Source organism: Protopterus annectens, chromosome 1.part0 (assembly GCF_019279795.1).
Source record: "Protopterus annectens isolate FY-2018-M chromosome 1.part0, PAN1.0, whole genome shotgun sequence".
Classification (NCBI taxonomy): domain Eukaryota; kingdom Metazoa; phylum Chordata; order Ceratodontiformes; family Protopteridae; genus Protopterus; species Protopterus annectens.
This window is the reverse complement of record NC_056725.1, coordinates 1214017446-1214034007: the sequence shown is the minus strand read 5'-3', so window position 1 is coordinate 1214034007 and position 16562 is coordinate 1214017446. Positions and strand designations below refer to the sequence as shown.

Here is a 16562-nt window from a genome sequence, read left to right as displayed (position 1 = left end):
TCATCACTTTTGCTAGACCACCTCTCCTCTTTATTGTACTGTATAGACAGCACACCCCCTACAAAATGAAAATCTAATTCAGGGACCTAGGTACTTGGGTTGATAGCTGCTTCTCTTTTACCATCGTATGACCAGGATCCTTTCATTTAGCCAAGCTAATTTCAAAAGTAGTATCCTCAGGGTCTAAACTGATAATCACTCCTTTATACTCTGCATTGATCGGGCCAGTTATTCAGTACAGCATCCCCTTTGGAATGTATAATATTTAAGCATAGCAAACCATTAGACTCCAAAGGTTCCTAACCAAAAAGATTGCAGACCTTTAGTCCCTAAGCTACCAGGAAAGGATAGAAGCTAGTATCTTATAGACTTTTGACTGGAGATTACCAGCTAGCTTGCTTACTGCACCATTAGAGGACCTGATTGTCCTGGAACTCCTGCATCTCCACAAGTCCAATGCCTCCAATAACACAAGAACCAGGGACCAATATCTTCACCCACATATAAAATAAGGAGGATAGACAGGGTTATAACCTAGTATCTCCCAAACCTCTGGAATAAACATCCCTTGCACGTTAAACAGTGGGGGACTCCCTGTTTCCTTTGAATCATAACCTGGATGTTCTAGATGGGTATCCACAAATTTACTCTGGAGAAAGGGAATACAGTTTGAGGGAGGGTACTGGCATGGCTTGAATAGTCATAAGACTCAGTGGCCTTGGAATATCTGTGACTCTATAAAGAATTGAAGGATGACACATTAGTCAATCTTAATTTGAGCAATCTCAGACACAAACCTAATGAACCTGCTGCATATCCATAATCAAATGGGACTAGGGCCACCCATTCCAGGGACCTAAATATTGCCTGCGACTTAAACAGGATATGCTGGAGGGACAGATTTATCTCCCAGCAACTGCCGTGTCTTTGGAATAGGCTACCTATTCTTGTGAAATAGAATACTTGTATGACACTGTTCAAAGGAACCTAGATGAGTGGATGGGGCGCTGTAAATTCTTACCAGGAATAGCACCCACATCCCTCATATGCATGGGCAGTCATTACTAAATGCAATCTTGGGTAGTAACTAGCATTTCTATGGTATTACATTGGGATGAAATGGCTAGGCTTGAAATGGCCTCCGAGTCAATAGCCTAGTAATTTCCTATGATCCTATGATGAACCAGTAGTGAAAGCAATTATAGGCTCTTAAAGGCTGTGACTTCTCACCCTGTTTTGTTTTTAGAGTATAGCTAAATGTCTTACCAGGTTATGACTTCACAGCATTTTGGTTATAAAATGATGAATTTTTTAGTTCTCTAAAAGTGCAAGGAAAATGATATTTGAAAATTCAAAGCCTGTATTTTTTTTCAATTTTTAGGGGTGGGACTGTTACTGAATGCCCCGTTGCAGTTTTACCAGTTACATTTCCTAGTGATCTAGTCAGTGAATATTTGACGGGTACCATTCACCATTAAATAAAGTGAACCCCATCATTGTTTGTTGCAAGACTACATACATGCAAGGCCCTGTTGCCACTATGCATCAATATATTATCAATAGCATTGTTTTGAATATAGCACATTTTTGTTTACTGGATCATAGTATAACTGTGGTGTAAAGCCAGCTATTTGAATATCTGCTTACGAATAACTGGTAATATTTTATTATAAACAGTGCATCAGATTAATGTTTTAATGTAAAAGCTATGAAACATATGTAAGCATCAGTATATAAAATACTGACTGATGCAAATAGTACAACAGAACAGAACATGTTGTTTTACTGTAATAAGAAAATCAATGTGAAGTCCATCAATTGTGCACCATCTTCCTTAGCCAGAGGTTTACACTGCAGAAACGTGGATCAAAAGTCTAGGTCATGACTAGTAGAAACCACCCATGAGAAATCATAATTTGGTTTCTCAGACATTATAGGCAGCACATGTTGCCCCATTTCTTAGCACATCAGTTTTTATACATGAATCAGGCTTAGTACAGCAGTCCAACACATCTTTTCTAATTTGTCTCATTGGCTTTTGTTAGTTTATAATGCGTCACAGCTTTTGTTCATCATATTTTGAAACCTGCTCTGAAGCCAGTATCTGCAAAAGATTAACAATTTTCTGCTCCTTTTAGGTATTTTACCCAGCCCCCTATTGAATTGATGACATGCCGAAAAAAGGGCAAATCTTGAAGATGGCTTTTCTTCTTAAAACTTCTTTTTGCAAGGAGCAAGCCCCTCAGACCTTCTGTACTTATATATACCAACCGGTAAAAGGAAGGAGAAAGGAGAAAAGCGATCTTCAAGATTTGCCCTTCTCCTGTGTTTTTGGTCTTTTTTTTTTCAGTGAAAACAGCCCTTTCTAAAGCCAAAAACACAGCGTCAGTGGGACCAGATGGTGTCCCATGCTGCATCTTGCACGAACTAACACCCCACCTAAACACGCTGTTCAACCTCAGCCTCTCCACAGGCTACGTGCCCATAGAATGGTACACAACAACGGTTATTCCTCTCCACAAAGGAGGGGCCACAACTGACCCTGGTAACTAATCGCCCCATAAGCCTGACTAGCCTGGTCTGCAAGGCTATGGAGCGCATCATCATGGAACTCATTAACAAAGACATTGGGAACCTCCAAACACTTGACCCGACCCAGTTCGGCTTTAAGGGCAGATCATGCCTACTAAACCTGGTTGACTTCTTCGAGACAGTCACCAAGGCCATAGATGAGGGAAAGGTGGTTCACACAGCCTACCTTGACCTCGCCAAAGCATTCAACATCATTTCCCACTCGGGTATTACAGAAAAACTCACCAGCCTGAACATAAACCCCTACGTCACAAGATGGGTTGCCAACTGGCTTACAGACAGAACTCTCACGATAAGAATAGTGGGCTGCAGGTCCGACTCTAAACCAGTCACAAGTGGTACCAGTCACAAGTGGTGTCCCGCAAGGCTCTGTCCTGGGACCCCTACTGTTCGGCATATACTTCTCAGAAGTACAGGCAAACACAGCAGGACTATGGCTAACCAAGTTCGCCGATGACTCCTAACTGGGAGCCATAATTGACTCTCCGGCTGACACGGACATTCTCCAAAAGGACCTTACTGAGATGGACACCTGGTGTCAAAGTCATGGCCTCAAGCTAAATGCCAAAAAATGCATAGTCATCCCATTTCGGAAAAACAAAACACCCACGAATTACCACATAGGTGGCAGCCCCCTTAATACAGAAGAGGTAATAAGAGATCTGGAGACCCAGGTAGATAGTAATTTCTCCTTTGACAATCATATTGCCAAAGTAGTTAGGAAATCCTTCTATGTGGCCCATCTAATTACTAAAGGGAAAATAGAAATAAAGAGGTTATAGTGCCCCTCTACTCGTCACTCATTAGACCCATCATAGAGTACAATGCCCCATTTGGGATGTACCTCACAAGACACTTCCAACAGCTGGAAAGATCACAAAAGTACCTCACCAAGAGGATTACTGGCCTCAAACATATGTCCTATGCAGCCCGACTGAAAAAACTCCGGCTGTACTCAGTGGCATATCGCTTACTCAGAGGTGATCTCTGCCTGACTTACAAAGCCGTGTCCAACTCAGAACTGATGGACATGCTCCACCTAAAGAAATCCAAGTCACTGCAAGCCACACGCTTTACTGAGCTAAACCTTGCCACAACAATAAATAGAACATGCTGGAGGGATAGCTTCCTGTCAGAGACTCCCCATGCTTTGGAACAAAATTCCAAATTACATCAGGCAGAGCCCCTCACTAACACTTTTCAAGAGCAACCTTGACGAGTGGATGGGTAACAGAAAATACACTCCTGGGATCACTTCATTGACTCTGCTTGACAGAGGATCAGTTAATTAATCAATGGAGTGGCGAAAGCCGACACACTCTGGCTAGGCTTATAAATGCCCACGGGCAGATAGCGTAGTACCTACCTATGAACTCCAAGATCACTATACTTCAGAGAAAAGGGAATATTTTGAGAAATGGCATCTCGGTCTTAGTATGTGTAAGTCCGTCCTTTCTGCCTTTCGGTCTCTGTATTTCAGAACTTGCCGTAGCGGGTCCCAATATTTCAAAAGGTTACCATTTTACCCATTACATCAGGTGTTACAATGTGCTGCTGTGTTCCTCATCTGAGCTGCCAGTTCTATATAAGTATATTTAATGTTTTTTTTTTTTTTTTGCAGTGTCCTGATGAAGGAGCCTTTTCAGTGGTAGATAGCAGCATTGCATGCAGTTCTTTAAATGTCAAGCAGATCGACATTTCTAGGCAATTTCTTACATTCTTATAACCATTGTGTTACTTAAGCACTGTCTGAAACCACCATATGAATTTCAGTCAGATTCAGCTGGCATTTTTGGGAATCATTACCACAAATGCTTGCGCAATGAAAGAAATTTCTTTTCAAGTGAACACCCCTCTCCTTAGTAACTCTGTCTTTTGTGTGAAAGAGCATCAAGTTTTGTAACCTTTGAACCGTCTACTGTAAAAGTTATTTGTGTAAGGATGCCTTTTTTGTCCGGTTTATCATGTAGCAATTTCTGTAGAGACTACATTAATTGCTGACTATGTATGGGTATATATCGAGGTGCTGCCTCTCTGTTCCTTACTTTTTCAGAAAACCCGAATTAGTAGATACAAGATTATTGTGGTATCAGTTATACATGAAGTGTTCCATCAGTTTACTGTTCACTGCTGTAAAAACCCTAAATGGTAGCACACTGGAATTAGTAGATGTATCCTTTCCATTACTTACTTCAGACATGAATAGAAGAAAAGCACACAGTAGGCTTTACATAGGTATTTAGCAGCAAATGCTTTTCTAACCACTCACATGATCAGTCCCAAAGCACCATTTGCTTCATATGTCACATCTCCATATGCAGCATAAACAACAGGGTGGTTTCAAACTTGCAGTGGAACATGTCCAGCTCTATTTACATGCACAGTAGAGATTGGTGGCCTATCCAAGATAGACCAGGAGTGCTTCTGCACCATAGCCAAGATGTGGCTAGCAGAGTTTTTAGAAATAAACACAACCACAGCCATATAGTCTACTGTTAAACAGTTTGCATCCTAGAGCTGCATTACATATTTACACTAATATTCAAAGCCGGCAGAAAGGTTGTGAGCCCTAACAACTCTGCTCAAGAAGGTGACTAAAGCAGCCCTAATGGGAATACTCTGCTTTAGGAAGTTTAGCAATTTTAATTTAAAGATGCAGCGAAATGCTGATAACTGTTCTGCTTTCCCCCCACTTTTATGTCCCAGAATATTTGGAAGGTTTCCTTAGTAGTTATCTCTAGTCCTGTTACTACTACTACTGCTACTGTTGCATTGAACATGCATGCTCATTGGTTAAGTTGTTAGCAGTCAGGATTAAAACTCCCCCCACTTAGTTTGGTCATATTTTACTGTATACTTAGCTGCTTATTGTCTGAAAAAGAGGAATACTCTACTAAACTCAGTTACCCATTTAATAAATATATGTGCATACAAAGCAATACCTTTGAGATAATAGAGAAGTACATGCAGTATCTTTGAATAGAGATTTGCTATATGTATTATTCGATTAGTTACCCACTGAAGGACCGTTTTAGAATCAGGCACAGTCTTGCTTGGATCATACCTCTCATCCTCTATACAAAGCCTAAAATAACAGGGGAACAAAGGCTCAAAAATAGAGACAGAATTTAAATATTGTTCTTATAAACTTAGAAAGTTACAAGAATAACAGGTTTTGTGTTAGCATGCATTTTCTGAAGGACATGAAGTCTGAAACTCAAATGATTGTCGTTTAGTGACTTCTCAATGATTTGACAAAAAGCACACATTCTATGAGGATCAGGCCAACAATATGAGCCAAAAATCTTCACATTCTGTGAAGTTGGGACAGTTAAGAGGTATGTAGTGCATTTACAGTGCCATTTTCACTACAGCCACAGTTTCTAAATATTGTGTGAGTTGCTGCATAATTCTTTTTAGAGAATGGGCTTTACTGTACATCAGCACCTTCATTGCTTCATTGGAGAATGAACATTTTCCAGCAGGGTATTAATGTACAAGTAATGCCCGCTGAAAAACAAGTTTGCCGCTTCACAGCAGCTTATCAAGCCACCATGGTGCTCAGACTGAGAAAAACAGAATGCCCACCATTATTTTATGCTCGTTAAGCAACACTTTTGTTGTTTGAGTGTAAAATAAAAAAATAAATAAAGTGCATGCATGTGTTTGTGTGTGAAAGTGTATGCATGTATGAGTGTGGGAGAGATCAGTTGAGCTACTATTTTACGCTCGCTAAGCAGCGCTTTTGCTGTTTAGTGAATGTAAAATAAAAAGTGTGTGTGAGTGTGAGAGAGAGAGTGTATACGTTTATGGAAGTAAGAGAGAGATGATTGTGTGTGTGTGTTTATGTTGCTGTCTGCTTGTGTGAGTGAATGCATGCATGAAAGCAGAAGTGTGTGTGTGTGTGTGTGTGTGTGTGTGTGTGTGTGTGTGTGTGTGTGTGTGATTGTGTGTGTGATTGTGTGTTTGTATGAGAGAAAGAGAGTGAGAGTGGTTGACCATACCTCTTGGCATACCTCTCAAACACTTTGTGCAAGAAATCTGAGCAAAGCCCAATAATAATGGGGGGGTGGCGGCAAAGGCCTAAAAATTGGGACAGATATTAAATATTGCCCTTATAAACTTAGAAAGTTGCTAGAGCAACAAGGATTGTTTTAACATATATTTTCTTAAGGATTTGACGTCTGAAACTCAAATGCATGCTATTTTCTAGTGACTTCAGTCCTCACATCATCCCAGTAAATTGCCAGAAAAAACACAGCTTTTATGAGGAACAGATAAAAAAAATACGAGCCAAAAATCTGGACATTGTGCAGAAGTCTGGACAGTTGAGAGGTATGCCTCTTAGCACAAATAATGGGGAAACAAAGGGAGGATAATTGGGATGGATTTTAAATAGTGCTCTTATAAACTTAGAAAGTTGCTAGCATAACAGGGTTTTCAAGTTAGCATGCAGTTTTTTTCTGAAGCAGAGATGTGTGTGTGAGAGTGCATGAGATGACTGCTGGCAGCAGCAGCAGTAAAGAGGTTTACCAACCTCTGCATCTTTCAGCTGAAGAAATCTGAATAAAGCCTAAAATAAAGGGGGACAAATGCTATAAAACAGAAACTTAATTATTGCTTTTATAAAATTATAAAGCTGCTAAACTAAAGGAAATCTGAAGCTTAGATGTATGTCATTATATAGTAACTTCAATTTCCAGTGACTGCCAACCAAACTATTTGGGAGTAAGGTACCAAAAAATGTGTGTATATGTATATGTATATATATATATATATATGTAAAACACAACAGTTTTACAGATGGCTCATTCTCTAAGTGCAATAATGCCATCCAGGGTGTCCCTTACGGGCATTATTACTTGCTTGCACTATATCTGAATGTGACCTGTTTAAATTAGTTAAATAATTTGTACTACCTTATAGTTGTATTGTACTTAATTATTATTTTTTAGTTATTGCAAAAATATTTTAATGTCTAGCATTGCTGAGAATTCTCTGTTCCTACCAGAAAATGAATAGTGCTCCTTTTCCCAGTGTACTCACTGTTTTAATAAATACATATAAATAGTTATCCAACAAATGTACATTGTCTGAATGTAGCTCAAAAGTGAACTTATGTTTAATGCTATTTATAAAGATAATGGAAGTAACTGTAACATTTTATTTTGTGTTGCTAGTCGTTTGACATTTCTCGTTTTTGCATCATGTTGTCACATCCTAATACAGCTCTTTTGTGTGATGAGATTTTCAACTATCAGTTAATGTTCAGTATATGACTGCTTTAAGAAGAGAAAGCTTACTAAAGTGAGCTGAGCATATCTGTTTCTAAATAGTTATCAGGCATTTATGAGACATAAAATAGTTGGGTGTGTTAGTCCTTTAAAGGATTCAGCCTCTAAATAAGCAAAATAATGCATGAGAAAAATGCATGCATAGTTAAGGTAAAATGTCATTTGAACATATTAATGAAGATTGCATTTTTATCAATGCATAACAGTAGAACTGTAAGTTGAAATGGAAGGAGTGCTGTCAAACTTTATGTAATTCTGTCATGTCTGATGTACTTTTTGTTTGCTTCAGGGATAATTGCTTACAGTTCAAAGGTCATGCTCCTCCACCTCGGCTAGCTTCAGTTTTGGCCTTTCTTTTTGAAGTCTTACGAAAGTCAAACAGTACTGATGTAGCAACTGATGCCATGTTTCTCCTCCCAGCTGTGCTCAAATGCATCGTGCTTGTCAATGAGTCACAAGGTAAATTAGTATATGTGTATCAAGAATGAGTGATAAGAGTTAGATCTGTAAGTATCAGATGTGTGTCATTTTTTGAAGTATAGGTTAGCATTCAAGTCGAAAACTCAGCTTCCTTTTTTAAACATCATACCGTACATGACATTAAAAAGTGGTATGGGTATCACTGTTGTTTTAATGCTGTATACATTTATGGTTTCTCTTCAACAGTTTTCATTCACTCCAATATTACATAAATTGCTCAATTCCTACCTTGTCGTGAATTTTGCTCCTCCTTCTAAATGTTATTCTTCATGTATTGTTCCTACAAATTCCATTTATTTCTATGTAAATTTCCCCTTTTCTAAAGATCCCACCTCTAGTTCTTTTTAACTCCTTTGCAGTCGGGTATGACAGTTAAGAGTTGGATGAAGTCAAGTAGACATTTGGACTGCATGTTAGGGATTGCCTTCCCTACCAGAGATTGATAAGTGAAAGACCAGCTTTTTGTATAGTAACTATAAGAATTAATCAGAAGAGGTGTGAAAAGATTGGGGGGTGAGAGAGAGAGAGATTGTAAAAGCAATTTACAGGGCAGCAATTAGAGGACATTTGTATTGCTCTCAAGTATGCAACAAAGTCCAGGAGATTCAAGATTTTTTTTGCATGGAAGTGTTTGCAAAGGTATTTTTACATTTCACAATTTCCTTTGTTCTTTCTTACACCTCAGGTGTATATATTAAACTTCTGACAGAAGTATCACTTTAACCGCCTTAATACCTGTGATTAAAAAGGAGTAACATTTTGTGGTATGAATGTTAGAGGGGTCCCTGTTGAAGTCCAAGGAATGAACAGTATGTCTAAACGCATTAGTAAAAGACATATTTTTGTAAGTGAGTACAGTTTTTATCAAAGTCATAATAGTGATCAAGAAGTACTAGATCATTATCAGGGAGCCCAAGATTTTGGGAGATTAGCTGTTCTCTAGGTCTCAGATCTTTTTTTCTGGATGGAGAAGTATTATAGATCTGGGTGTTCATAGCCATTTTTCTAAATCTGAAGTTGCCTTATCTTTAAACTCATCAACCTTGTAGGTAGACAGCGTACCCTTAACTAATATGGAATTAAGCTGACTGCAGAGCTATGTGCAGTCCTGAGCCCCTGTCATGGATGTTTAGATTAAGGGTCATGTTCCCTTGGCTGCCACTCCAGGAATGGACATCCTAAGGTTCTGTTGTTTTAACATTTTTATTGAAACGTTTTTTTTTAAAATGTGACATATACGCATACAGTAATAGAAAAGAAATCATACCAATGTTTCCTTTATTTACATGCAGTATGCATTTAACAGTTTTCATTCACTCCAACATTAAATACATTGCTCAATTCCTGCCTTCCCTTAAATTCCAGTATTCCTAAACACTGTTCTGCAAGTATTGGTCTCACAAATTCCATTTATTTTTTTTATGTAATTTGCTTCTCCCTTTTCAAAAGACCCTGCTTCTAGTTCTTTTATCTCCATTAAACAATATTCAGTATTTCAGTTGCAGTTGGCTTATATTTTGATTTCCTTTCTCTGGTAATTGTTTTTTTGTAGCCAATAGCATTAAGCTTAGCAAGGCCTTACCATGTCTGAACAATTCAGATCCTGTATCCCTGCTCAAAAGAATAATTTCCTTACTTACAACCATTTATTTTCCCAACATTTCCGACAAGGTATGCTGTAAGGAATTTTTTAAATCTTCCAACTTGATTACATTCCCCCCAAAAAATCAAGATCACTGTGTCAGAGGCAAAAGATGGTAATGAGTCCTCACATCTCCTCCCTGCTTGTCACCACTAGATGACCAGCCAGAAAAGAGAAGAAAAAGCTCTGGCTGAGATCAGTCTTGAAGCTGTTCAACTAAAAGCAGTTCACATTTCAGCTTTGATACAGAAGATGGCTTTCAGTAATTTAGAGTTAAAAATAAATCTAATGTACTCAGATGTGACTAAAAAAGTTAAACTCTGAAGGAATGTAAAGTGAAATAAAATGTTGAACAAAATAGAAAAGACTTTAGCTGTTCTGATGAACTGATAAAACTGAAAGAATCAGAGGTTGAAATAAAAAAAAAAGGCTGGCTGACCATGAGGCTTCTCAAGATTTGTTTCAAAAAATATTAGTTAGAAAACAGAGAACACAATGAAAACCTGAGATTTTCTGGTCTACCAGAGAAACTGGAAGAAATGGACTTCATTAATTTTAGGAAAGCATAAAAAAGCACAAATAAGTAACTGGACCAAAGATCCGCAGAAGTAATTTAATTGAGAAGGGCACACACTGTGTATGATTCAAGTCTTGCCAAGAGAAAGTAGCCAATATGTATTTTAGTAAAGATGCAGTTATAGCAGCAGAAACAGTTGTTCCTGACAAAATTGTGGTAGAAGGGAACATTATTAAAATTGGGGCCAGCAGAGTATTTGTAGAATTGATTATTCACTGTACACCACGCAGAAGGGAATTGTTTATCCCAGCAATCAGGGAATGCTGAGAAGCAGATGTGAGGAGTAAAGACATTTTTGAATGTGGAACTGAATAAGTAGGAAATAAAAACATTTAGCCAACAAAGAGTAAGCCAGCAAGCAGCAAAGCCTCTGCTTATTCTTCTGACAGTAATAAAGCCCACAGAGAAACCTTTTCCGTTGCTCCAAAGTAAGATGCCTGAGTGACAGAAAATACACAGGAACTGACTGGAAAAACCAGGAGTACCTTGGACTTGAACCAGGGAATGATGTTCAGAGATGGTGTGCATCAAGAACAAAAACAGCAATATTGTGAAACTGATGAGTAAACAAGAGAACGCAAAATATCAGCCATATTAAATACATATATAGGCATGTGAAATGTGGATTTTTCAAGAAGTGGTTGCAGAAGGACTGGGATTTTGTTGACTATGTTAAACTGCTGGGTACACTGTAAAGCTTATACCCCACTTTATATCATTAGTGTGTAAAAGGGCAGTGAATGGACTGAAGAAGTAACTAAGTAAAATGCTTTTTGTTCTTACTAAATTTTGTATTAGCATTTCATTATGTAAATTGCATGTCATATTGTAAAGCAGTCTTACATAGTATGCAGGCAGGAGGTATTTAAATGTGAGCTGTGGTTATCAGTGACTTCTTTATATGATAAAGTTAGTAAAGCAAGAAGATGCTTTTTATTAGTTGTAAGTCTTTACAATATAACACAATAAGAAAGGCTAGATAAAAGCAACAGACACTGTCATTTAAATACATATAAATAAGAAACTTTTAAATTTAATATTTAATTTTTTTTATTCTTTCAGAATTATTTGTGCTGGTCAAGTGGTTTATCATATTTCTTACAATTATAAACTTGTATTCTTAGGATAAATTAGTCGCATTGTGCTATTGGTTCAACAATTAATAGTGATTGTACATAATTTCATGTGTTTTGTGTTTTGTTAATGTGAAATATTCAGAAGACCACCATTAAAGTCGAACGCGTTCAGTCATAAAAGTTTTTGTATGTTCCATTGCTCTCCTTTGTAGTGGGTTCATTTGTTTTATTATAAAGTTAATATAATGTTGTGCTCTTGGGCTTCTGGGGTGGGGAATTGAAAGGTGCATTTATCACAGTGTATATAAGATTAATATAATAAATTGCCCTGTGTTTTGTATACATATATATATATATAAAACACATATATACACATACGTATGGAAATGTAGAATAACGTCATTGGTTTAAGCTATAAGCAAGTTTTTAAGCAAATGAGCTTGAAAAATAAGATATGATGAAAGACATGGAATATGCTAGTTTTTTTACCTTACTTTTGTAAGGTCATTAACTGTTTCCATTACAAAGGGTTTCAGTGTGATGCAAGAAGTCTCCAGGTGCAAACAATAAACCATGAGAGGGCTTGGCAGTGTTTTCTGAGTGAAATTTACAAAGATCTCGTTCCTACATTTGCAAAGACAATTATTGCTTTTAGTTGGAAACCAGGATTCTGCAGGTGCAAGCAATTGATCGTGAGAGGGCTGAACGTTGTCTGTTTGAAGTGTATTAGAAACAATGTTATTAACACTCAAAGGTGCATTGGCAAGCAGTTTAGTGAAAAATAAATTTTTCCTCAAATTCAATAAACTCTGTGTAGGCTTACGTGATGAGCAGCAGTGCTAATCACATATTCATGCTGCCCATCACGCTGACATGAATACAAGCAGGGTTTCATGGCCAGCAACAGTGCAGCCACCAGGAAACCACACAGAGCAGCACAAGCACAGAAACAAGAAGCATTAAAGATTGCCTATGAGCAAACCTGCTCTGCAAGATTGTGCCGGCAGCAGTAATGACTAACAGTGCACTCAGTGCAATGTATACTACAACAATTATTTGCAGAATGAAGTAATGTCGGGGTAAACAGCAAGGGCCAATACAAGGAAACATACACTGGGCAGGGAAAGTGTGCTGATGAAAATGGGCGTAGACATGAATGATAGGAATGTATAAAGAGGAAGAGCGCACGATAAACATGGCAGTGTCCCCAAGATAGGATATGTTAACGTATGTACACTTCCAAGACAAGCCATTAGCATAATATTAAGCACATATGAAGACAGCACAGTATGTACTGCTGTTTACACCTCCTGTGTAAATATATTATATCAACACACACATGATAGTATATATGTGACAGTCACACATTACTGGAGGTGAATGGTTGTGACATAAACATCACTGACATGCTCACCGGAGAGGACATTAACAAGGGTGGTATATACAATAGGGGACATGTGCATACTCTGAAGATCTGCAAAATTACTTGCCTGAATATGACTGACATGTCACCATAGCTCTATACCAATCAAGGTCATACACAAATAGACTGCTGGGCAAATGTAGACAGAAACCGGCATAATAATGAACACTTTTAAAATATTACAAACAATCTGTGGCTTTGACAGAATATGTGATTGTAAATGTGCAGTAACAAACTTGTACAGCTGTTATGATTGTCAGTATTCTATAATGGGAATGCACCACCTCTTTCCAAAAAAATTATCACTTTTTGGAGGGGTTAAGAGGGACAGTGTTAAACTTGGAGTTGAAGTCAGGGGCAGTCCTGGCCAGTTGAGAGGTTTGCATGATGTATAAGCTACAATTCATACTTGTAAGAATCAAACCTGCACCATCAGTGTTGTCACTGTGTTGTGTATTTACTGGGTGCAACACAGAAAGACGCATCACACAGTCATTTAGTAGAACACCTTGAAGGGAAGTCTGCATTGTCAAATCCTAATGGGTATGCATCCCAAAGAATAGTTCTGTATGGCTGACAAAATGTGTGGGACCTCACTGTGCCAAATGTGATACACTTGACTAAAGCATCCCTGTTTGACATAGTTATTGACCATACAGATAAAAACATACATTCACCACACTGCTGTGAGTGGATTCCCTACACACACTTTGGTATTGCATGCACCTGCCACATGTAATAGCAATGGATATTGTCTGAAGTATCTGCAGTTGATAGGTGACTTATGAAGTGATTTGTTATAATGAATGGTGCACCGTATGTGAGAGTGATGGCAATGCATCAACTATGCCCATGTGCACCAAAATTACAGCAGTGCAAAGTCAAGTGTCAGTGATCAAGGAAGCTGTCACTGTGATATTGTACACAAACCAAACAATACATGGAACACCAATCTGCACCCCCCAGCGCAGAGGAACAGAGGCAGGATCAAAACATGATCATCAGTCAACACTCGTTGTAAATGTTCCGTGACACGTCGTAACCACCCACCAAAAAAAAAGTGGTTGGTTACGCTTTTATTGTCAGGAACAACAACGTGTATGGTGACTGAACGATTGTAATACATGGAACACCTTCTATAACTACATGTCAGACCTCAACACGTGCCACATAATCATTGTCCACCTGAAATTGCCAGTGATAATATTACACTGCCATGAAATCCAGATGTACATCCATATGTGTTCATGCAAACTGTCAAGTGGTAATAACGATTTGATGCAGTGGTACGTCAATGACACAGTACAATCACACTTTAGCTGTACCTATGCTACAATTGAACTTCCAGGCTGTACGTCACCTCCAAATAAAATATTGGGTATGAACCACGTGCAGCACAGTTGAACTGTTAACACCGTCATACAGCTCTACCTATTTCATGTCATTACATCAGTTGTACATCATATACCTATATGTTTATCAGTGGAAATGTGTGTGAGAGCCCCGACACTGTATATGTACACATTACAGCTGTGGTGGATGTGGCTCATGCAGAAAAGTTAATGACACAAATGCTTACAGTCGCACAATGCTGCTGGGGAACACCTGTATAATCCTTTTGAATAGCAACACAATAGTGCATACAATGAATTCCCCAAGTTTGCAACTGAAGCTCAACATATATGTTTGTGTATATAACAGCATTACAAAATGTGGATGAACCCAGGTGTACGTGCCCATGTAATCAGTATGACGTAATATTGCTGTATGTCGGATAACATTATCAAATGCTAAGTATGCAGCCTCTCACCTGTGTCATACTGCAGCTGTCACTGTGATGGTTGAGTGAAAACTGTGTGAAAAGTTGATATATTTCAATACAAGAACACATACCTTAGTAAGACAACACTATACATAGCATGATCCCATTGCAGCAGTCCTCCGAAGGCGTATTACTACAGCTGTTATGGAAGGATCATGTAACAAATGGCAGCAGCAGCCTTCAATACAGTAGCTCAGATCACAGATTGGAATATACTGTTGTAAGGCTACAGTACATGCACACCTCAGTGTATTACGTGTGGATGACAACGGCATTGACATGTGCAATGTTCATAGGGACACTAGACATTTACTAGGCTAATGGCCAAGAGCACATATAATCCTAGCCATTATTATACCATTTAAACCAAAATCACTACAGCTCGATGATGAAAGATAGTAAGGGTATGTGTGTATATGTTTGATTTTATTACAGACTACCTCTGTCCATATGTGATGTGCACCACCCCATGACAGAATTAGCAGTCACACATCCAGTGGTCTGGAGATGGCTTCAGGAGAGTCTTGGAGGGCTGTATTTCAGGATGTGTGTATGCATCTTTGAGATGACGACGTCCTCAGTGTTCCACAGAATGGATGTTATGAGGACAGAGGGAAAAAGGAGATATTGGATTTAGGGGGCTTTGTAAAAGGTTCTCCTGACTGGGAATCAAATGAAGAGATTCAAAACATCATACAATGACCGTAATATACCACCAGCTGCACACGCATCAGTTAATTGAGATAAGATTCAAACACTACACCTGTGTAGGTATACAAGCTGGATTCCATACAATGTAAAACTAGTGTCACTACAGATGTCTGACTTCAGCAGTGTCAGAGTGCACTTTATAGAGGATGACATCAGTATATGCTGAAAAGATGTTTGAGAGGAGTGTCTGCCTTAGTTGTGGACTCGCATCCCGGTGTTAAATTGTCTCCAGACCGATAGCTGAATGAAGAGAGACACGTCCACAAACACACATGCTCAGGTTGACTGCTATGAGATTAAAAACCCTACCTATCTAGTTAACACAAGCTGGAGAACACAGTATTTAACACTCATGCAAACGCAGACTTCTGAGTTTAAAACTGTCAGAGTGCACTTTATAGTGTATGACAGCATCACTATATGCTGAAAAGATAATGTTTGGGAGGAGTGTCCGACATGGATGTGGACTTGCATCTTGGTGTAAAATTTTCTCAGACTGATAGTTGAATGAAGAGGCAAACATCCACACACTCATATTGACTGCTGTGAGATTAGAAACCCTACCTGTCTAAATACACAAGCTAGCGAAAACTGTACATAATGCTAGTGCCACCACACAAGTTTGATTTTGGCAGTTTCAGATTGCAGTTTATAGAGGATATCATCATCAGTGTATGCTGAGAAGAAGATATTGAAAGGATTGTGTGATATAGATGTGGACCTGCATCCCAGTGTAAAATTGTCTGCAGACTGATAATTGAATGAAGACACACACACACTCACTTACTCACTCACTCAAGTTGACTGCTGTGAGATTAGAACCCCTACCTATCTAACTACACAGGCTAGGGAACACAGTAGTTAAACTCACACCACTGCAGAAGTCTGATTTAACAGTGTCACAGTGCACTTTGTAGAGGATGACATCATTGGTGTATGCTGAGA

The 16562-nt window shown here is 38.5% G+C and overlaps 1 protein-coding gene across 1 annotated transcript in view; it reads left to right on the top strand.

The window, feature by feature from the left end:
- Positions 1-16562, top strand: part of MMS22L (MMS22 like, DNA repair protein) — a gene marked incomplete in the record, with an annotated part of 1809169 nt that overhangs the window by 1685543 nt on the left and 107064 nt on the right. The window contains 1 exon segment of the mRNA XM_044065731.1: positions 8176-8345. Coding sequence (XP_043921666.1) covers positions 8176-8345 — 170 coding nt within the window.